The sequence below is a fragment of the Henckelia pumila genome, unplaced genomic scaffold (assembly GCF_033568475.1).
Source record: "Henckelia pumila isolate YLH828 unplaced genomic scaffold, ASM3356847v2 CTG_461:::fragment_3, whole genome shotgun sequence".
NCBI lineage: Eukaryota > Viridiplantae > Streptophyta > Magnoliopsida > Lamiales > Gesneriaceae > Henckelia > Henckelia pumila.
In genome coordinates, this window is record NW_027331831.1 from 1640719 (window position 1) to 1662881 (window position 22163).

The 22163-nt window shown below is 34.7% G+C and overlaps 2 protein-coding genes across 4 annotated transcripts; both read right to left on the reverse strand.

Moving 5' to 3' along the window:
* Positions 1-7579: 7579 nt before the first annotated feature.
* Positions 7580-10019, reverse strand: LOC140871695 (eukaryotic translation initiation factor 4B3-like). Its single transcript, XM_073274346.1, has 2 exons — positions 8790-10019; positions 7580-7977 (listed from the first exon to the last, which is right to left on the reverse strand). Exons 1-2 carry the CDS (start codon positions 9929-9931, stop codon positions 7905-7907), a joined length of 1215 nt encoding a protein of 404 aa, XP_073130447.1. The 5' UTR covers positions 9932-10019; the 3' UTR covers positions 7580-7904.
* A 1002-nt stretch (positions 10020-11021) lies between these two features.
* On the reverse strand, positions 11022-14395 carry LOC140871301 (probable magnesium transporter NIPA6). 3 transcript variants are annotated; one of them, XM_073273746.1, is made up of 10 exons: positions 14182-14395; positions 13833-13962; positions 13142-13198; positions 12968-13058; positions 12717-12877; positions 12478-12605; positions 12235-12372; positions 11963-12055; positions 11765-11882; positions 11022-11598 (listed from the first exon to the last, which is right to left on the reverse strand). In XM_073273746.1, the coding sequence occupies exons 2-10, from the start codon at positions 13954-13956 to the stop codon at positions 11510-11512; spliced, it is 999 nt and encodes a 332-aa protein (XP_073129847.1). In that variant the 5' UTR covers positions 13957-13962; positions 14182-14395; the 3' UTR covers positions 11022-11509. The 3 variants fall into 3 exon arrangements, with proteins under 3 accessions (XP_073129847.1, XP_073129848.1, XP_073129849.1); XM_073273747.1 differs by lacking the exon at positions 13142-13198; XM_073273748.1 differs by lacking the exon at positions 11963-12055.
* Positions 14396-22163: the final 7768 nt, after the last annotated feature.

Genomic DNA, 22163 nt, shown 5'->3' on the forward strand with positions numbered 1-22163 from the left:
CTGCGGATTCCCACGTCATAAAAAAAATAAAGAGAATAATATTTTAATAGATAGTCCGAGAAAGGCAAAATATATCAAATCGAATCATAATTAAAAGGAAAATTATTGAAGGAATTTTATGTCTTGTACACCAAGATATATTTTCCTTTCAATAATTTATCTAATTTTTAATGACAAAATTGTAACAATTGAGTCGGTTAATTAAGACTCATGCACGTAGGATATTTTGTTGTTTATCATATTTATCAAATAATAACACATTTAACCAAGGAGAAAAGATAACACTTAACTACCGAAGGATAAGGAAGATAGATATATTTATTTTCTTCTATAACTTCAACAAAATCAAAGGTGCTAGAAATAGTGAAACCTTCGAAACTGCTGCGAACACGAACTCCTTGCACTGCTTGTTATTGGAGAGTAAGAATTGCTATATTCGTGTATTAAGTATGAAGATATAATGAATATGATTGATCATGGTAGTAAATCAAGGTGTGCAGGTGTTTGATGGTATTCTATTGATTCTAGGTGATGAACTTAGGGGCTGTTATCTAGTGTGAGTTAGTTTCTAGTTCAAGTTATGTAATTTTTCGTTTAATTCTGGAACAGTAATTGATATTTGGTGTATAATTGAATGTAGGTACAAACCTTGCGTTTACTCGAGGTATCAAATTGAATTTTCAGATTTTGTTGGGACAGTAATTTCGAAAATGCAAATTCACGTATTTAATGATTTTTGAATTTGAATTATTAGTTAGTGTAAATCAAATATGGTATAGTTTGATGCCATAAAATCATTAAATATAACATTTTGAAATTATAATGTAAAGTTGGGGAAATTATGAAATTTAGTAGTTTGAATATTAGTTCAACATCATTTAAAGCTAAAAATAATATTATTGCGACTATTTAAATTAGAAATTATTGATTTTAGGTATTTTAATCAAATATTGGAATTTTAGGAAGTTAAAATGTCTAAATAGTATAAATTAGAATTTCAGTTGAATTTAAATGGTTATTAGATTTTTATATGATTATAAGATCATTTAAATTAATATTCATATGATCTGTCTGAGTTGACAATTCCAGGAATTTCTTGAGGATTTATATTATTAGTAATTGTTTGGTCGAGGTAGACAGATATCAATTATTTTCATGTTGTCTGACATAGGCACCTGATGATTTGTTATGATCGATTTCTTGCTTTACGAAAGCTCTTTTACTCAAAGAATAAAAGCAGTTCAAAGTCGGAAATATCTTCAATCGAGCAGTTGAATGCTTGATTCCTTGAGAATGAGTTCAGGTATTATCAACAACTGATCTCTAATTTTTTTCGTGTATCAATATTAATTAGTCAACAATTATATGTGCGAAAATAGGTCAACTACCAGATTGAACGTGTATGTAGAATGGCTTGACTGGTAATGTAAAACATAGAGATATGTTTATGGGTATTTGAATACTTAAATGCTCTTACGCCCTTCTTCCTCATAGGGAAGGTTATACTAGAAGACTTTGGTTGTTTACGTTACCCCTTCTTCCTCACAGGAAAGGTTATACTAAAAGACTTTGGTTATTACAACGTCTTGTAAGACACCAACTTCAATCATAGGACTTATCATTTGCCTATATCGAAACTCTTAGAACACAATACAGGCTAATACAACAAGCCTTAACACCGAAGCAACAAGTGAAGTATAATCAGTTTGAATGAATTCAAACAGGTGAACAACTCCTCTTCTCCAATCTGAGGTAAACAGTTGGGAGTTGTTTTTTTGCCCTTCGTGATCCTTGAAGATCTGATATATGTCTTTTATGAGTGGGCAAATGTGATCAAATAAGGTATTTTGTGTCAATTGCTCGAAGAATGCTTTGATAGCTTGTAAGGTGTTGTGTATCCTGTTAGCATCATTTAAATATAGACATGTTCGAGCAACATTTGTCCTGATGTCTTCATAAATGCTTATCTCAAATGTCTCTTGATCTTCTGCAAATCTGCATAGATGTAAGCCGTAGATGTAGTTCAATGTGCACATATTTTGATTAAGATGTTTCAACGGCTCTATCATCATCATCATAAATATATATATATATATATATATATATATATATATATATATAAGCAGTCGGATGATTGGACTATGTAAAGCAGTTGAACTGAGCAGTCGGCACCTGACCATGTTGATTGAGCAGTCAGCATATAAACAGTCTTGATCAGACTTGTGATATATAATAGAACTGGTTGTATATATATATGAACTGGTTGTTCAACTGGATGAGAGCACGTGAAGATACTTTGACTGGACTGCTTCTTCTATATCTTGACTCGACTGCATCTTTTATATCCCGTGATATATCCAGTTTGAATAATGCTCTAAAGCAGTTTGTCAAACACCAAAACCTGTTCCAACATGATTTTATATATGATTTATCTGCTCTTGTTGATTTATGTGATATTATATATTGATTTGTTTATTATCATTCGGTAATTGATGTGCAAAATAAAATAAAATATTAATTTTGTCTACACACAGTTTATTTTAGTTATACACATCAATACCACTGAACAAATCATATTGAGCCTTTCTACCATTGAGATCCAGTATATTTCGGTTGAGATCCGTTATACATGATATGATATGGTATTGTGTCGTGGAGATTTTGTACACCTCGATTCGGTCCAGCCTAGGTAGTTGCTGGCTTCGAGAGTAAGCCATATCTTCAGACACGGTCTGTTGAGTCGTGGACCAGCTCGAGCATATTATGTATGATATCGATCCTTTGATTCCTGAGATATCTTGCACCTGTTCATGCATTGAATTCATGCATACATCATTGCATTATATGTCATATATTGTGGTTTCTTGATGTCTCGTACTGGGGTTCTGACCCCGAGAGGGGGCTGTCGTGTCTTTTGTGTATGGACAAGACAGGTAGCACAGGTTGTTCGACTTCATGTGCTCGAGAGGAAGCATTAGGAAGTGCCAGAGCTTCGTGAGGGTGAGCTCGTGTCTTTTTAGATATTTTATCATATTTCGTCTCCCAAATATTACATGCATATAGATTTCAAAGTTATACATTTACCAGAGAATGCCCTGAGTAGTTGTTCGTCGCGTTTAGAGTATTTGAAGATTTTATAATGTATTAATTATCGAGCATTGCCAACTCTATGATATTTTTAGTTTGTGTATGTTGTGATTGTGCTTAGCCGCTATTCGTTTATATATGTTATGTTGTTGAGGGCATTGTTGGGTTATTTAGAGTATTTGAATTTTGCAGGCATATCCTATTTACGGTGATGTCATGCCGAAATTTTTACAGGTCCAAACGTAAATTTTTAACTCACTTTTTTGTTGTTTATTACTTAATTATGATTGCATGTTAAATAATCTTGATTAAGATAACGGGCCCTCACAACTTATTTTTCGGCTATAAAGTCTCTTTTCCCTTACTAATCATAGTATATCATGTCTATACTAATTAAACCAAGATCCTCGCTCTGCGCCTTTCGAGTGACCAATTAATCTTGAAATAGGTCCTTGTTAATTATTGATTATGTAAATGTCAAGGATTGAGCTGTACTGATCATCAGCTCGGATGCTCTTAATATCCATGCATGTTATGCATTAATAATCTCTTCCACTGATCCAAAGCAAGGTCGCAAAACAAATCAATAACGTTTTACTATTACTTATAAATCTCTTATTAAAAACCCTAATCCCTCGTGGATGAACAACAGTAACTCTATGAACCCCCTCGCCATCCGAAACTGGCCCCGTCCTCCGACCACCGCCAGTCTTCTCTATGCTTCTCCGTTAATATCGGATTCCTCGCGAACACACTTATGGAACTCCCCTTTGAACTTCCCAGTACTAAAACCTAAATCAACATACATGACCAAAGTCAAGAACTTGTCTTGGCTTGATGAAAGGTACATCCCACGTGCGTTTCCCACGAGTTTCGACGTGAGTTCGGGGCCTTCTGTGAGGGGATCGTCGATGGCGAAAAGGGTACCGAATCATCCTAGCTTCTTGCTGTTTGTGGAGTTCGGAGAGGCTATGTAGGTAAAAATGGAGGTGGGTTGCTTTCTCTTGCAGCCTTGAAAATGGTTGGGTTTTGGAGTAGTATTTGGAATTCACTGATATAGTGAATATGCTGAGTAGCAAAATCCATGGCAAGATTAAAGTTGTTTTTTTTTTGGTTGGTAGTTTGTGGTGACATTTTATAAACAGACACACCCCGTATAATAAGAAACAATTTTGTAGCCCTAAGTGGGTGTTTAAGTTGGTGGAGTAAGTAAACTATTGGCAAGAGGTCAGGAGTTCGATTCCCCCTACCAACACCTTCTTGGACTAGCCTATCACACAGGGCTTGCCTAGTGTGGTTTACCTGACTAACGTAGTTTGCAGGCTATTGCGTCCCCTACCAACACTTTTTTGGACTAGTCTGTTACACAGGGCTTACCTAGTGTGGTTTACCTGACTAACGTGATTTGCAGGCTATTGCATTAGTTCGGGAGTTTACCCAGTGCGCACCAAAGATAGCTGCCGCGGGTTCCCACGTCACCCAAAAAAAAAAAAAATTTGTAAATCTGAAATTCAGATCTTTATGCGTTAACTTTGAGAATTATCTTTATACCTTTCGGAGAGAATTATTTATTTCAAATGGTAGGTTGGATTTTAAGGACTCGGCATTTAAAAAAAAACTTCTTTAACGAGTTTTATTAAAATGTTACTGTCAAGGTGTAAAATTTAAAAAAAAGGTAAGGCTTTATATATATATATTTATATATATATATATATATACTAGGACTCAGTTGTAAGCTTTGCTTGTTTGTACAACACGTTTTTTTTATTGAAAAGCTAAAAAAAATGAAAAATAAATTGTAAGAGCGAGAAAAAAAAATAAAAAAAAAACATGCAGAAGCTAGTCTTTTCGTTTGTTTGGACAAATACCCATAAAACATTTTTATAAAAAAAAATTTACACAATTTTTATAAAATATTTTAAAAGTTGCTTTAAGATTAACAGATGTGTTTGAACAGATATTCCATTAAAAAAATTAAAATTGAAAAAGTGTTTGGACAGATATTTAAAAAGTAATTTTATAGTTAAAAATAATTAAGGAGTTTTTACAACTACTCTAATAAATATTTTAATTTTCGTCTAATTCGTATTTATATATTTTAAAAATATTTTAAAAAAAATTCAGTTATCTTTAAAAATAATATTTGAAGAACATTTTTTAAAAAATATTAATTTATCGGTGCACGCATTGCATATTTGTATAATATTTTTAAATTAATTTGATTTATATTAAAATAAGAGTAATATCATATTTTTAAAAATTATCGAGGGACTAAACTGCAATTTGAAATTTTGAAATTAAAAAAATATAATATATATCATATAAGGACAATTTTGAAAAAAAAAATTATGTCTTCTTTTATTTAATACAGATTCTTTATATATAGTATAGATTTTGCCAATTTTTTAAAAAAAAAAATTATTCACACATAATTTAAACTAGCCACCCGAGCACATGCGTTGCATGTGTGTAAAATTTATATTTTTTAGTTAAAAATATATACAATTTAAAATTTTTAACATGTTTAAAAATATGTGAGTTTGTGGATTCGTGGCATTGAACGTGTGTTTGGATAATAAAAAATAGTCATGTTGGTTTTTAAGAAGTGTAAAATAAAATATTAATATTTAAATTCAAATTTATTAATTAATATTAAGGATATTTATGTTCACACACATTTATGACCAAAAGTAGTTATTCTAAGGGGTAAAATCATTATATGATAGTAAGATTTTATTCAGTTATAAACTACTGAAAATATTTTTAAACTTCTCATTGAAACGGTAACCGAATCCGATACAAAATTATTGGATCGGGTTTTCGTTAGAAAAAATCCACTAGATCAATGCACTCGGTAAACCCACCAAGACTAGTAAAAACTAGTGTCTCGAATGCATAGATATTAAAAAAAATTCGAGAGATGGTGTTAAAATTCAAAATTTAAAAAAAAAATAGTAACAAATTTTATATTACTAGTGATACGTTTATCTAATTCAAAATTAAAAAATATATACAAAGATAAATAAATATTTTTTAATTTTTATTTAATACATAGAAAATATATAGCTAAGATGCAAATGTAATGTAAGACTGTTTGCAATCACTAAAAAAATGATTGCTAGATTTTGGTTTAAAAAAATCACTCTTATGTTCTTTAAATTCAAATTATGTGTTGGCTTCTCCTTAAATTAATTAAAATCCAAAATATAGTCAAATGATAATTATGATTCTCCAAAGTAATTATAGTAAAAAGGTTATACTATAATTACTTATTTATCAAATACTTTCAATCTTTGATTTTTAATTTTTCACTTTTTTTTCTAAACATTATCAACTTCTAATTGTTCTCAATTTTTTTTATAATCTATAAATTTAATCACTTCTACAAAAATATAATTTTTACAAACACTCGAGTTTAACGATATTTTTATTAAATAAAAATATAATATTTTATAATTCGAGAATGTTAACTATTCAACTTAAATACTATCATCTAAATCATTACAAAAATACAAAAAAATCACATTTTATTTTTCATCACTCTCAAATATATAATTCAATTGGTATAATTCTTTCTATTTTTTTTCCCTATCAATCTAACTTATTTTAATAAATATATAATTTATTTTCTGCAAGTTTTTATATCATACTAGCATATCAGCTTTTGTTTTAAATACTTGTGTAAAAACTTTTTAGATTATATTAAAACTAAAAACTTTTACAATGTTTTTATGTTAATTTTTTATTTATGATGATATGATTACTTTAATTTAAAAATATAGATAAAAATAAAAATATAAGTTATTAACATATTACATTTCTACTAAAATAAGTTTTTATACGATTTTTTATTACATAGAAATAAAATGTTTTTAAAATTTGAAAAGGAGATATTTTTTATTTATCAAAAAATACACCAAATTAACAAAGTTAATTACTCTCTTAGTCCATAACTTTAATAATATATAATATATAAGTATAGATTAAAGCACTCGTTAAATTAGAACACTGCAATTTACTACGTAAACCATTGTCAAATAAATTAGAATCCTCCACCCTCTCCTCACTTCAACGCATGGGTCATGCCCGTTAGAGGCTCGGAAGAAAAATGAAGAATTGTTATGATACTTCGAAAAAGATTACTCAGACTTCCAATGACGTATATAAATACATTAAAGTTGCCTTTAGATGGAAATATCTTAATTTCAAATCTACATCAAATCCATTGTATTCATTTGATTCAAAATTTTAAACGAAGCCTCGAAAAATAAATCTCCTGTCACTCAAGTACATTTTCACGTTTCAATTTCAAATCCACTCCTCGACTTAATTTTTTTTCAAATTCATAGATTTCAAACCCTTTAATTTGAAATCCTCAAGAATCCAAATATAACCCAAGTACCATCACTGATCAGGCTTTTGCATTGAATGATACAGACTTCGAATGAATGAATTTCACATCAATAGCTTCTAGATTCCCACAAGATCAAGGTAAACAAATACAAATACTTGGTATTTCTGTATGTCACAAATAATGAACAACGTCGCCATCTCCAGGGATCTACATACCAATCCAATGACACATAAAAAAAAAAAAAAAAATTGACCACCAAAAATCAAAGTAGGAAATACATTAAGTAAACCACACCACGTAAAATTTAAAACCTTCCTGTAAGACTACCAAAATTGCTCTAAAATGTACCACGCAAGAACATTAACGGAAACAGAATGTAGAGAATGTAACATAAATATCTTGTCATTAATACCTATGCCATAATCAATAAATTTGTTTACCGTCAAAACTTAATAGCTCAGTATTACACTTGACCATCTCTCTCTTCAGCATCTTCGATATGCCCATTTGCAGTGTTCTCAGCACGGACATCAGCGCTATAAAAGAAAAGAAAACGATTTAAACTAAGTTCACAAACAGCTACAAATCTTGAAAGAACATCAGAACAATATAAATTATGTGGGAAGTTCCGAAAACGGGCTAGCTTAACCAACATAAGAGAAAATCATGGGTGCAGTGCATAAGACAAAACCCAAGACTCCTGACAACTAAGAAACACATTTAAAAAACTGTACGAAATGGATGCACTGCTAGCATGGGCTAATAACCAATAATAGGATCAATGTAGTTTTACCCTTTAGGTAGATAAAAACAACTTCTTCCAGGTCTTTTTGTCCTTGACCATAAAAAGTATGCATTATTTTGACCAATGCCAGAGCTATATGCTAAGGTAAACAGTAAGGTCTCCAAGTAAACCAGTGATCTATGAAACATACTAGTGAAAAATAGACAAAGTAATATCCTCTCGAGTATAGTTGGCACTTTTGTTTAGGAAGGGTAACCAGATTATTACCAGTTGCTTACGTCCTATTACCAGTTGCTTACGTCCTCGGAGAATACAAGAAAGCTAGGCACTACACTCTCAAAAGGACCATAAACAATCACCTAATAACGAGTTGACACGATAAAGTATCACGTCAAGATGACACAAGCAGATCAACTCGCAGAAAGGCATGCATACATAAAACAAAGCAGAAGATACTTTTTCACCATAAACGCAAACAAAGAATAATCATCAATTCATCGCCATTCACAAAACATCCCAAAAACATCCCAAAAACAAAAACAAAAAAAAAAGTAAGAAATAAAAATTTGTTATCGTTAAATGTCTTTCATCAAATTCACACACCTTGAGGGACGAGAATCAAGGGAGCCGTCGGGCTTTCTCCAAGCCCTCTCAATTTTGTCTTCCCGTTGCAACCTCTCCCTCCCATTCCCATTCCCACTCCAAAAGCTCTTCCTTTCGAGCAGAGGCCCATCATTAGACCCCATTGCAGTTATCTCCTTTGTCTTTGTAGAATCCAGCTTCTCTTCGATCTCCTTCCAATCTTGTCCCTTCTCCTTCAATACTTCCTCCCTTGGTCTAGCTTGTCCAAAGGGGTTACTCCCTTTAGGCTTCACCACGCTCCCGATATCACTCTTCTGCCCTTCTCCTAAAGGCAGAGTTCTCGGCTGCAAATTCAACCTCGGCCTACCACCACTGCCATTGGTCACCTCCTCTATTTTCCTTCCCCAACTCTCAGAATCCGCACCATTCGATTCAAAACCTCGTCTCTCCCTAAGGCTTTCAAAGGATCCTCCGGTCTTCCTTCCATCCTCTTCCTTCCTTTTCATCCAATTGTCTGAATCTGCACCGCCATTGATCGAATCCGTTCCAAAGTTCCCTCTTCTATCATATTTCCTCGGCTCCGATGGTACAAAATTCTTCTTCGAGGCCCAATTATCAACCTCATCGGCTCGTGATTGTGAATCCTCGAAAAAACCCCCTCTCTCCCTCCGCTCAAACCCGTTATTCACCGAGAGTTTCTTCCCTGCCACCCAATTATCGATCTCATCCGCCCTAGATGGTGTAAACTCACGATTCGAATCCCTACTAAAGTTTCCCTGACGGCGGGGCTGATCATCCCTGGCGCCCAAGCCGTAAGATCTAAATCCACCCCCGATCCTATTCCGATCAAGCTCCTCGGCCGAGCGCTCACGCGGGCCGGTTGGAAGAGCCAGAAGCTCGTCCGGAGTCAAGCCCTTGGACTGTGCCGCCAGAGGCTTTGGTCCGCCATATGTGGTGAATTCCTGAAGAGAAAGGGCCTGCGGCTTCTTCTTCTTCTTGGTCTTGGTAGAGGCAGCGGCGGCCAGGGAAGGATAATCGGCCAATTCAACGTCGTTGGAGTAAGAAGAGGCTTGTTTGTGTTGATTGAGGAGGTCGGGCTCGTTCTCCTCGGAATCCAGAGCCCAAGCGCCTGGCTTCGCCCATGCGCTAACCGTCGCCGCCATGATCGATGGAATCTCCTCCGGTATGTGCGTGTGTTTGATGGTGTATTAGTGTGTGAGAAAGCGAATAGGTTTTTAGAACTTGCGTGCCTCTACGTCCAAGTCATCGCTTAATATATAAACACGGGGGGAGGGATTTCATCCAACGGTGGGAGATGAGTCTTATCTTTTGATCCAGCGGATGTGGTATTTTATGGATTTCACACACGCCACGTCTCCTGTTTTTCAAGCGAATTCGTGGTATTTATGTTAGAAAAGGATTCTAATAATATAAAATATTTTACCTTTCAAAAAATATATATATAATTTAGATGTGGTAGAGTCAGAGAAGGATGGATAGAGATCGTATCTTTTATGTTTTTACAAAAATAAATATAAATAAATAAATAAAATTATGAATTTATATATTTCTTTTATGTTTCTACATTTAAATTTTTTTAAAAAAAACATTCCATAATTTTTTCGAATTTTAATTTCAAACCCTCCAAACCAAATTTCTGACGTAATTACTGCTTGAAATAAAAACTTTTCCATAGGCTAGAATCTAGATATAGATAATAAGATATAAATTTATTAAAACAAGTTTAATTACATTTTTCATTAAAAATAAATTTTTTTTAAAAAAAAAAAATAAAGAGATATTTTTGGTTTATGCCAAAGACAGCTCACGTCAAAATTAGTTTCTAGATAACTTATATATTACATATTTTACAAGTATATATTTATTATATCATTTCATTAGGCTTTTTTTTATTTTTTCCTAAAATAACATTTATATCTTTAATTCTATTATTAAGGTGATTATTTTAAATAATTTATTATCCTTTAAATGCATTTAATTTTTTCTATATATAAAAATACATGTGTCAAATGCTAGTTTTATATCAGAGTAGGTCTTTTGTAAAACACTTTTAAAAATATAATTTTGCTACAAAAAGTTATCCATACATATATGCAGTTGGAAATAATACTTGTCATGTCAAAAATTTATCTCACAAAAATGATTTATACATCGTTTACACTACACAACTATACAAGTATACAACTAATGCAGGTATGAATTGTTGGTATTATAATTTTTAACTCCACGACATTAATAAGAACTTGACAAAAAACCATATTATCTATTTCTATGAATCTTTTCAACAAATTTCACACACACAAAATAATTACACTGATCTCAAGTTCCACAACACATGATACTATTTTTTTTATAAGAACAACACATGATACTATTGCCACTATTACAACCTCAAAACTAAAAACCTTAGTCCAAATCGAATTCAAATGCAACCAAAAGAACCCAGTCGATGAGACTTCATTGATCAAAACTCAAAAGTTCCTTCAAGCTTTCAGAAAGCCACACGCCACCGGCCACCATATGTAGAGTATTCAAACTTCCTTTGGCCCTTTACTTCCAATAAAAGGTGCATTGAGGTGGACACGAATTTTCACAATGAAAAATGATCTTTAACTCTGCAGCAAACTCGTTAACCAGACACGAGGACATGGCGTATGAGGTGATTCCCAGACCGTAACGTTTTTAATTTCGTGGTTGTCTCAAAAAACACTACAACTGCTTTAAGTAAAGTAATCAGGATTATGGAGTGTGATCAAATGAGCCTCTTCCAAACCTTTGGAGGAATCCCCATCATACCATGTTATGGTTCCTGCACAGCATTCCACGATCAATGCCTTTATTTATCTAAAGATCAAATTCTTCCAAAAAATATCCACGGGAAAATAAAAGGAACAAGAATCTGAAATCCCTTTTCCAAGTATCCTTATCCTGAAGTAGTTGTGGATACGGATTGGCTCAAGACAAGGATATATTACCAGTTGGAGGTGCAGGCTCCTCTCCTCTCGTCGTGTGAAGTATTACGGTTCCTGAGAGAACCGTGATAAATCCACATATCTCAGAGGCAATGCTGCTCAAGTCTTGACCGGACCAGTCCTGAAAACATAAGACAGCAATATTGTCAACGTATTATCATTCAACAGAGTTTGCAATATATGACTTCGAGACAATGTCACCTTAAACATTATTGCGCTTGCTATAATAGTCAGAGTTGTGAACATCACATAATATATTGGAGAAACGATTGCAGCATTGAAAGTGTCAAGCGCCTGAACATGCAAATTCGGAATGAGACAACCAACAGCAATTTCTTTCTAACAAAATTACGAAGGAATGGAACATGGCCAGCTTAGGTATCAAAACATGATGTAATTACACAAAACTTGCATGTTTCTAAGATCAAGGTGCAACAATCAAAACATTCACAAAGTAACTATTTTCTGTCTACCTTATTCAGATAGTTCAACTGTGTGATGACACATATTACTGCTACTGAAAGGAAAAACCAAGTCTGAGCATATGTGAATTGATTTATTCCCTCCAAAGTGAGCTTTATTGCGATTCCCATCGCCTTTATGCTCACAACCTGATTGAAATTATCACATACATGATAAGCTAGAAAACATAGGCTGCTTCATCAGGCAACACAAAATCCAGTCAACTCAAAATGATGTAGTGTGATGGAAAGTACCGTCAGAGCACCCATTAAGGAACAAATGCCCAAGTAAACCACTATATTGGTTTGCCCGTAAAGAGGCTCAAAATGAAGTGTCAGGGCAAGTACGATGGATACTGTAGCTGCTACGTATATCATAAACGCTTTGTGCAAGACAATGAGCAGAAATAAGCAATAAATAATACTGCAACAACACGTTAATGACAGTACAGGTGAAAAGAAGAAAAGAAAATTTATAAGCAAGGTTCAGGAACCTGGTTGGATGGCCAAAATCCAGACTTGTTGTACAGAAGTTGGAGTTTGCTCTTGAGGAGCATGAATAACAATTATTACAGAACCAACGATGCAGGAGATACATCCCAGTATGCCCATCTTTTGCAGTCGTTCCCTCAACATAAAGTGCGCTAGAACAGCACTTTTGAAGGGAAAAAAAAAGGGCTGGTCAAGATATTAATCAAGATATCCTTGTAAGGTTCAATGTTTTCATAATTTAAAAAAAATTTACCTGATAATAATACTCAGTGCACCAAGAGGCGTAACGAGGACAGCTGGGGCGTAAATATAAGCAACAAAATTAGCCACCTCTCCGCCAATCACTGCACAGAAAGATGAAAGGCTCATGGTTAGTGATGAGTGGTCAGAATAGAGCAGAAAGGAACAGTATAAAAATCCTACTAACTCGTTATCATGCCTGCCCACCAAAGAGGTTCTAGTAAGTAAGTGTAGCCTCCAACACCTTAAATACAAGAAACACAAATTATGATTATACCACATCGTGCACCATAAAAGGATTTGACAGTTAAGAGATGGAATTTGTGAAAAACGGTAAGCAAAATCTTATCTTGTTAAAACAAAGTAAATCGCAGCAGATTAGACTACGTTCATTAAAATTCTTTTTAATCCCAACTGTCTAGGTCCATTTCATGACTCGCGGCTAATGCAAACTATTTGTTTCCAAACTTTTGATACAGCAGCCAATAAATATACCTCAAAAATAACTGAAAGCCAATGATTTTATTAACTTACAACTCAGTAACTGATACTTGTTCATAGATCAGTAAAGAAAGCAATGGTAATCCACTACTTATTCCCCTAACATTAATAGAAATTACCTTCTTTTTTTCTTGAGAATTTATCCATTTACACATTATTAGATCACGCATCACTTTTATTTCTCGATAATTATCCAAGAGATGATCATATCTGGTTCCCAAAACTAGAAATTCCTTAACAGGTGACTCCAATGTTTGAAATATCGCAACTTGAGCGCAAATTAGACTCGAAAAAGCATGAAAATATTGCGAGATACTTCAAACATTTCGGATTTAAAATAAAAAACCAAAAGAGATTCGGTAACAAATGAAGCATACCTGCGCGTGTGCCAGCAGCTGCAGCTCTCTGTAGACCTTTCTTCTTCAAGATAAAGCTGGTTCCAATAAACAAACTTGACAACATTGCCAAAATCAAACCCCTCGTATTATCCGAAGCCCCCATTTCTCTCTAAACACATAAGCAAACACAGATGTTGATCTGAAGTGAAAAACAAACACCACGACACAACTTTAACCATCCCAAATCACTGTAAAACGCCCGCAAAATGTCAACCTAAGATGCCGACAAAATGGGTTTCCCGCCAATCAATTTAAGCTATTTGGGCAGCGATAATAATAATAATAATAATTGATCATCCAAGAATAAAACAAAGAATACGGTGAATACCGTTAGAACTAGGCCGGCTATTCGTCGGGAACTTCCGGGTACTCACAAAGGGAGAAATTTTCCATTCAGACACGAAATCACCGTGTCGGGAAATCAACGTCGGCAGAAATGAGGACATATGGAATCAGCTGTATTATCATTGGTCGTGGTTTGGGTTGGTTTGGCTTGGCTTGGCGGCTGAGCTGGAAAGACATTCGCCATTCTTTCTGGCTAAATGCCACCAAACATGTAATTGTAAAAATAAAATAAAATAAAACTGTGAGCAAATTGTTGATAAATCCCCAAATCCAAATTTTATTTTGATCTAACTTTCTACCTATAAGATTTTTTGCAATAGCTCCCTAGGACCTCAAAACTTGAATATTTAATTGTTTAATTCTTGTACTGGATTTATGCTTTTTTATGCTAAAAATCCAAAGACTTTATGCTAAAATCTGAAGATTTTGGGCTTATTCATGGTACAAAGAATTATCCGTAAAAATGGTATCAGAGTCTAAGGTTAATTATTCATACATAATATTATTCATTAATTCATGCTTTTTTTTGTTGAAGAGAAGATTTTTTTTTTAAGATGACTTCAAACGAATGTTTGAATCAAGAGGATTTTATTCATATGAAATCCTATAAACAAGTTAATCTATACAATAGATTACTTACAACAGGATGTGATTAATGCTCTTAATTTTGAAGAGATAAAAAAAAATGTTTTTAACTCTCAATTTTTAGAGATTACCCCAGATTCCTCTAAACTCTCCGGAGATCTTAGAGAAATTCAAAAGACGGTACAATATTACAGCAATCAGCTGTATGAAATACCTCGGAAAATTAAAAAAATCCTTAAGAAACAAGAAGAAATTCTTGGAAACCTAAAGGATCTTCAAAATAAAATCATAAATCTAGAACACACTTCGGGTTCTAGAAAAGAAAATACAGGAGAAAGGTTACCACTCTCATTTGGTACCGAAATTTTGTTACATCAGAAAGGTAAAACCAAAATGGTCCAAAAACCTTTAACCAATGATGAAATGATGATTAATCTTATAAAAGCAGTATCAGAGAAAAACACTATCTGATGACTACTTTAGAAAGATTAAATCCCGAAGATCTACAAGATCTTGCGGATTCTTTTGCGAATCTCAAAGTAGTAGATCTAAAAATGAATTCCCCTGAGGGTGAACAACCCATAGGGAATACCCCAAGATATGTGGTTAAAATAGAAGAACCACATAGTGAGTTCCAAGTTGGAGAAAATTCACATCCAGCAGGAACCAGATCAAGAAGGAGTAAAATCTCTCTCCATCAAACTCCTTACGGAAAAACTGTTTTAGATCCAATACATCCTTACGGGGTTATGTTAAACCTTGATGTTTTGGACTTTAAAAATAGAGAAGATCTTATAGATGATTGGACGTCGGCTATGAGAATAGCAGCAGGGACATTAGATCTCAATAAATAATGATTCATTAAACTTCTAGAAATGAGTTTAATGGGATCTGTTAAGATCGCATGGGAGATGACTATGCCAGAAACTAAGGAATCAATCTTAGCAGGAGAATCCCTCAGCGAGATTGGAGAAAGAATGGTCACCCTATTTAAAGCACAATTCATAGGGGTGGACTATTTCAATAATCAAGATACAGAGAAAAAGAGAAGATATACTCAAGCTCTTTATAGCCTCGAGTTACATGATATCTGCTTAGTTGATGAATACATTATGTTATTAACTAAATACAGATGGAATTCGGGAGTCGAGGAAAATATAGCTATTCATCAATATTTTGCAAAAATGTCAAGTCCCTAGAGAGAAATGCTGATTAAAGAATATGTTCCAGGCAATCTTGATACATTGGCAAGACGTGCCTCCTTTTTGAAAGAAAAATTAGCAGAATGGCATCATATGGCAGCATTACAGAAGAACTACAAGAAAATAATGGGTATAGATAAGCGTACACCTTTGTGCTGTAGAGAAAATGATCTTCCAACGATCATTGGAAACAGATCACAGGGATTTAAAAGGAAGAAATTCAAAAATAATCCCTATAATAAAAGAATGAAAAGTTCTTGGAAACCAAGAACAATTTAGTCCAAACAAAAGGCCAGATCCTATAGATCAGGTAGAAGAAGTGGACCTACAAGAACATCCCCAGCAATAGGCTCATCACAAAGCAGGGGAAGAACACCATCAAGAAGAACTTTCAGAAGAACTCATACAAGAGCAAGTGAAAGTTTCAAGGATTGCAACTGCTGGACATGTGGAGCAAGAGGACATATATCTACAAATTGTCCAGAAAACGAGAAAAAAGGAGTTAAACTCTTTGAAGCAACACCACATATGGATGATGTGGTCTTCTTTCAAGATCTAGTCCAAGTATATCAATTTGAGGATATCCCCTCAGATGAAAGCATATACGAAGAAGAGATATTGTTTAGTCGAGAAGTTTCTGAGAATGAATCAGAATCGGAGTAAAGAGGAAGTGTTTCGCCATGAAACACATGAAAGTTTGGCTGGGTTCTTTAGCCAAACCACGATATCTCATAATATGGTCCAAAGGATTATGAGAGAAAATCCAACATTACAGAAGTACCAAGGATTTTCGGCAGGACAAATTGAAAGAGTCTTAGGAAACCTAGGGCTAAGAAAAAGAAGACATAATTTGATTTATAAGGTATCCAGAAGGGAAATGGCGATCCCTATGGAATTAACCAGTAATCAAATTGAAATGCAGTTAATTCCCTTTGAAGAAATTCGAGAAGAATTACAGAAATTAAAAGCAGAAGTAGCAAAGACAATGTCTTGGATTCATATTGGAGCAATCCAGATTATGATCAAGGCTACTTTTATAGAGGGAATAGATTCACCCATAGATATCGTAGTATGCGATAAAATAATGGGAAATATACAAGATGCGGTTCTAGGAACTATCTCGGGAAATTTATGTGCAGGAAAAATTGTGGGAGTTATTTATCCAAGAATAGCCTACAATTTAGTTGATAGAGATTTTAGTTGAGCCTTGACTTTGCATCAAAACTTCAAGGAAAAAAGACTAATGAATGAAGGTAATAGACCATATTCTATTACGTATCAAATTTCTTATGCTCTTTCTTGTAGTGACCTTTACCTGGATCACCTACTAAACAGAACTTAGGCATGCAATTAACTTAATTAAATGGATATTAGAATAAAACTGCGGAAACCATAAACATTATACAACCAAGGCAAGGAATCTGTAAATACCCAAATATTATACAACCAGATCGAACAGCTGTATCAATCCAAATAACAACAGAAATAAAACCTAGACGAAGCTCCAGCTGGCCAACCACTGCCTAGCCCCTCTTGGATCCACCCGCCTCGTCCAATCGCAAACCTGCCCCATGGAATAGGGTGTCCAGAAACACAGAGTACGAGACATGAGCATAAAACGCCCAGTACGAGAGTATGAGTATACATGCATGCAAAGTGAACTCCCTATAAACTCGAGGTCAAGGATCTGATAACAGAGACAGACCGGGCCCTGGTATGTAGCACGTTGTGCCGTCGCTTTAGGAGGTGGCTCCCATACCAAATACCAGTGGATTTACCGGACCCAAAGCCATGGAAGTCCATCCACTAACAGGATAGGGTACAACCCTACTAATAGACATCTCGAAGGAGATAGCTCAGTATGCAAATGAATGCAGCATAAATCAATGACATATAAACCATGCAGTCACATAATACATGCATACTCAGTCAGGATATCTCGAACAGTACTTTCATACCTCAAATCAGTGCAAGCTCTACCAACTCTAGGTCCACGCCTATAGTCTGCTCTACACTGTCAAATGATACTACTATCATTAAAGTTCTCTAAAAGCCTTAACTAAGCTATTACATACTCCTAAATATTTATAGGAAGCAAAAGTTATACCTTCGTCCGTCGTTAGCCCTTTGATGTCGATGCCTCCAGAACTTGGGCATAACTCTGCTACGACTATCGAACGCCTCGCCAACCCTCGGGTCAAGCCTATGAAGACTAGAACTACTCAAATATTCCTGGAATAGAGAGGGATTCTCGGAATTGGCAATTGAAAGTGAAGCCTCGGCCTTCTATTTATAGACATCGATCGGAACCTCCGATCCTGCCATCGGAGCTTCCGAAGATCCTCATCTGCCACGTGTCAAAATATCACTGGTTAACTTTGGATAGGGGCGATCGGAGCTTTTGATCCTGATCGGAGCTTCCGATCCTGCCACACATCATGCCTGACGTAATACCATCGGAGCTTTCGATCCTGCATCGGAGCTTCCGATGTCGATCGGAACGTCCGATCCTGCATCGGAGCTTCCGATCCATCCGGTACCCAATCTATTTAATTAGCGTTGATTAATCCTTAATCACTAATTTTGGGTACGGGCTACTACATTTCTAATACTCACCATTCTGAATTATTTATTAGAAATGAGTTCATTGAAATTTCAGAGATCTTTGGGAAAGTTGCTCAAGCAATATACCCGAAAAGAATTGAGTTTCCTTTAATTCAGGAAACAGACATTCAAATTCAAGACAGACCGGTTCTATACAGAGACCTTAAAATAGAACCCCGAAGGTTATCTTTCCAAGGAGACAGAATGACAAGCAGGAGATGGGACAAATCTCCTATTCAAGAAATTCCACCAGAAGAAAAGGAGTTTTCTATAATAGGAAAACTTAGATCTCCAGAAGGATGGAAAGAAGTGAAAATAGTATTCGAAATTACAAGTCATCGGAACTTGTTCCCTTGTAACTCGATTTACTATTTGGAACAACAAGAAAAAGGAACTTACCAAGGAGTGATAAATATTGGAGAATTGGAAGTTCAAATCTGGGGAATTCCAGGAAAAGAAATGGATCAACTCATTCTTGGTCTAGAATTCTTGAAGGACCATAAACCATGGAAACGCCTTGAAAAAGGAATAGAGTTCATGGCAAAAGAAAATACTTGGAGGATTCAATAAGAATTCTACTAAATGGAAAACCAAGAGAATTGGATAAGGGACAATCCCTTAATCAGATTCGAGAACTCTGTTCACAGATAGAGGAAGAAGCAACAGTTGAAATTAGTAAGTCATGAACATGATTTACTAGAACACATTGAAGAAGTAGAAAGGAGTAATCATACTCTACCTTCTGAGGCCTTAGGGAAACTAAAGGTAAATAGTCTTAATCGGATTACTGAGTTACAACACAGTCTGTTAAAAATGGCAGGGCCATTTAGTAATCCCTTTAAAAAATGACAACAAGTCCTTTCTTCATATACATTCCGATAGGGATGTTATATGAACAATATAAGGCTGAGTATTTTGCAGCTTATATTGACTCAGGAGCAGGAATTTGTACAGCAAAAAGAGGAGTTTTCCCTGAAGAATGTGAAGAGGAATTGCCAAAAATTGCAATACGAGATTTCTCTCGAAGAATTTTAATTCTTTGCAAAGGAATAAAATAAGCAGAGATCCTTATGGGAGGTGCAGGTCAAACACCTTGGTACAAGGTAAAAACACCACCAATCTATTTTCATGATACAGGAGCTGATATCCTATTAGGAAATAACTTCTTACAAATGTTTAAGAAGTAAACACAAGACAATGAGTCAAGAAGACTTATGTTCACTACAATTTGTGATCATAAAATTATCGTTCAAAGACTCAAGGTTGCTTTTTATCGACAATTGCCGATAACATTTCGCAGCCAACGTGGTGATAAAGGACAACTTTTTCACCCAAAAATGAAAGATCCAAGAAGGTTTGGAGAAACCATGTTGAAAATAACAACAGAACAAGAACTGCAAACAGAGGATATGGAGCTTCTCAAGGTAACTCTAAATCACAGAGATATAGAGTTAGAAAATAAAGTATCCCTTGAAGATGTCAAAAAAGAGGCTCAAAGAAAGTTACAACGAGCATCCTTTAGCATGGTGGGATAGAAATCAACTCAAAGTCAGTCTTACTCTAAAGGAAGGCAAAGAGTATGAATTCGTCAGCTATAAGCCTATCCCGATGAACATAACAGATCAAAGGGATATGAGAATGATTATCAAGGAACATTTAGACCTTGGTTTAATCAAAGAAGGAGTTTCACCATATAGCAGCCCAGGTTTTCTGGTTAGAAATCATGGTGAAATAAAAAGAGGGAAACCCAGGCTAGTTATTAACTACCAAGGTATTAATAAAATCTTGGAGTTTGATGGATACTTCATACCAAGTAGAGAACACCTAATTAGCTGTGTACGAAATGCTAGAGTGTTCTCAAAATTTGATTATAAGTCTGGATTTTACCAGATTCGAATGGAAGAAGGAAGTAAGAAATTCACAGCCTTCTCTACTCCACAAGGACACTATATTTGGGAAGTTATGCCTATGGGATTAGCTAATGCACCCCAGATATTTCAAAGAAAGATGGATAACCTTTTTAAAGATTATTTCAACTTTATGTTTGTTTATATTGATGATATTCTTATAGCATCAAAAAATATAGACGAACACGTTAAACACTTAGAGATTTTCTCTAAAATTTGTAAACAAGAAGGACTGGTTTTATCTGAAAAGAAAGTAGTCATAGCAACAAGAAAAATTGAATTCCTCGGTATTGAGATTGATGAAACTGGAATAATTCTACAACCCCATATTGTGGAAAAGGTAAAGAATTTTCCAGATAAACTCAAAGATGTAAAACAACTCCAGAGTTTTCTTGGAGTAGTTAATTTTGCAGAGATGTTCATTAACAATCTAGCAATGTACAGAAAGGTGTTCAGTCCTTTGTTAAAAAAGGATGCTAGGTTTATATGGACCGATGACCATACTAAAGGGGTAAACCAATTAAAAGAGATATGTAAGAATCTCCCAAAAATGGTTATACCCGTAGATGAAGATGATTTGGTATTATTTACGGATGCCAGTGACGATTGGTGGGCTGCAGTCCTTACCAAGATCACTCCAGATGGGAAAATACCATGCAGATACTGTAGTGGTCTTTTTTCAGAATCTGAGGCCATTAGATGGCATATCAACGATAAGGAATTTTATGCAGTTAAAAGGGCTTTTTAAAAATGTCCATTATTTTTACTTGCTAAAAAATTCACTCTGAAGGTTGATAACACCCAGGTAAAAGCTTTCCTAAAAAATAAGATTGAATCTAAACCTGAGAAAGCTAGGTTATTAAGATGGCAAGCATTATGTCAAAATTATATTTTTGATATTGTTATTATTAAATCTCATGAAAATATTCTTGCAGATTTCTTAACAAGAGATGGAAGGCAGTGACGTGGATTTCATCATGAAAATGCAGAGGCATCTTAGGGAACACCTTGGGTTGCTTCAAAACGAGTTCAACCAGTTAGCCATTAATGCTGAAATGGCCGGCAGGTTACAACAAGCTGATCGGATCAAAGTATCTAATCGAATTACAGGATGTATGCAAGCTCAAACACAACTATGGGTTGCTATTCAAGGGCCAATTGTGAAGGCTATAGAGAAACCATTGGTTTCTCATAAACAAGATATGCTAAAATAATATGTTTTACAAGAACAAGAAATACAACCACCGGTTGTGAAACAAGATGTTGAGGAATCCAAAACTCAAGAAACAAGTGTTAATCTATCATCAGCCTTTGATGATCTGGATGAAGCAACAATTGATGAGGATAACTCATCAAGTCAACCTTCCGCCTCTGGGGTAAAAGAGAAAGAGATCAATCTTAGGCCCAACACTGACAAATCTAAGATTGATACTAATCCATCTATTATTTCTCCATTCAGGTTTATCAACAAAGGTGGGAGAAATTGAATACAAGGAGTGAAATCAACCCAAACACTTGCAGGGTTGATGTTGCAGGAATATATCCAAGGGTTTGGCTAAAAAACAATGTCAATCCTAAAGATGTAAAACTTTGGTATGAATTTGGGGCTTTGGCCTCAGTTTATACAACGTCACCAAGCTTTCCGGAGATATCACAGTTACCAAAAT

What these genes read in the sequence shown, in the direction of transcription:
- LOC140871301 (XM_073273746.1), bottom strand. Translation starts at nt 13,956, where the DNA reads ATGGGGGCTTCGGATAATACGAGGGGTTTGATTTTGGCAATGTTGTCA. An exon ending in GTGGGCAGGCATGATAACGA is followed by an intron (nt 13,059 to 13,141) that starts GTTAGTAGGATT and finishes CTTTCTGTGCAG; the next exon opens with TGATTGGCGGAGAGGTGGCT. An exon ending in GGAGCCTGCACCTCCAACTG is followed by an intron (nt 11,599 to 11,764) that starts GTAATATATCCT and finishes AATGCTGTGCAG; the next exon opens with GAACCATAACATGGTATGAT.
- LOC140871695 (XM_073274346.1), bottom strand. Translation starts at nt 9,931, where the DNA reads ATGGCGGCGACGGTTAGCGCATGGGCGAAGCCAGGCGCTTGGGCTCTG. An exon ending in CTTGATTCTCGTCCCTCAAG is followed by an intron (nt 7,978 to 8,789) that starts GTGTGTGAATTT and finishes TTTCTTTTATAG; the next exon opens with CGCTGATGTCCGTGCTGAGA.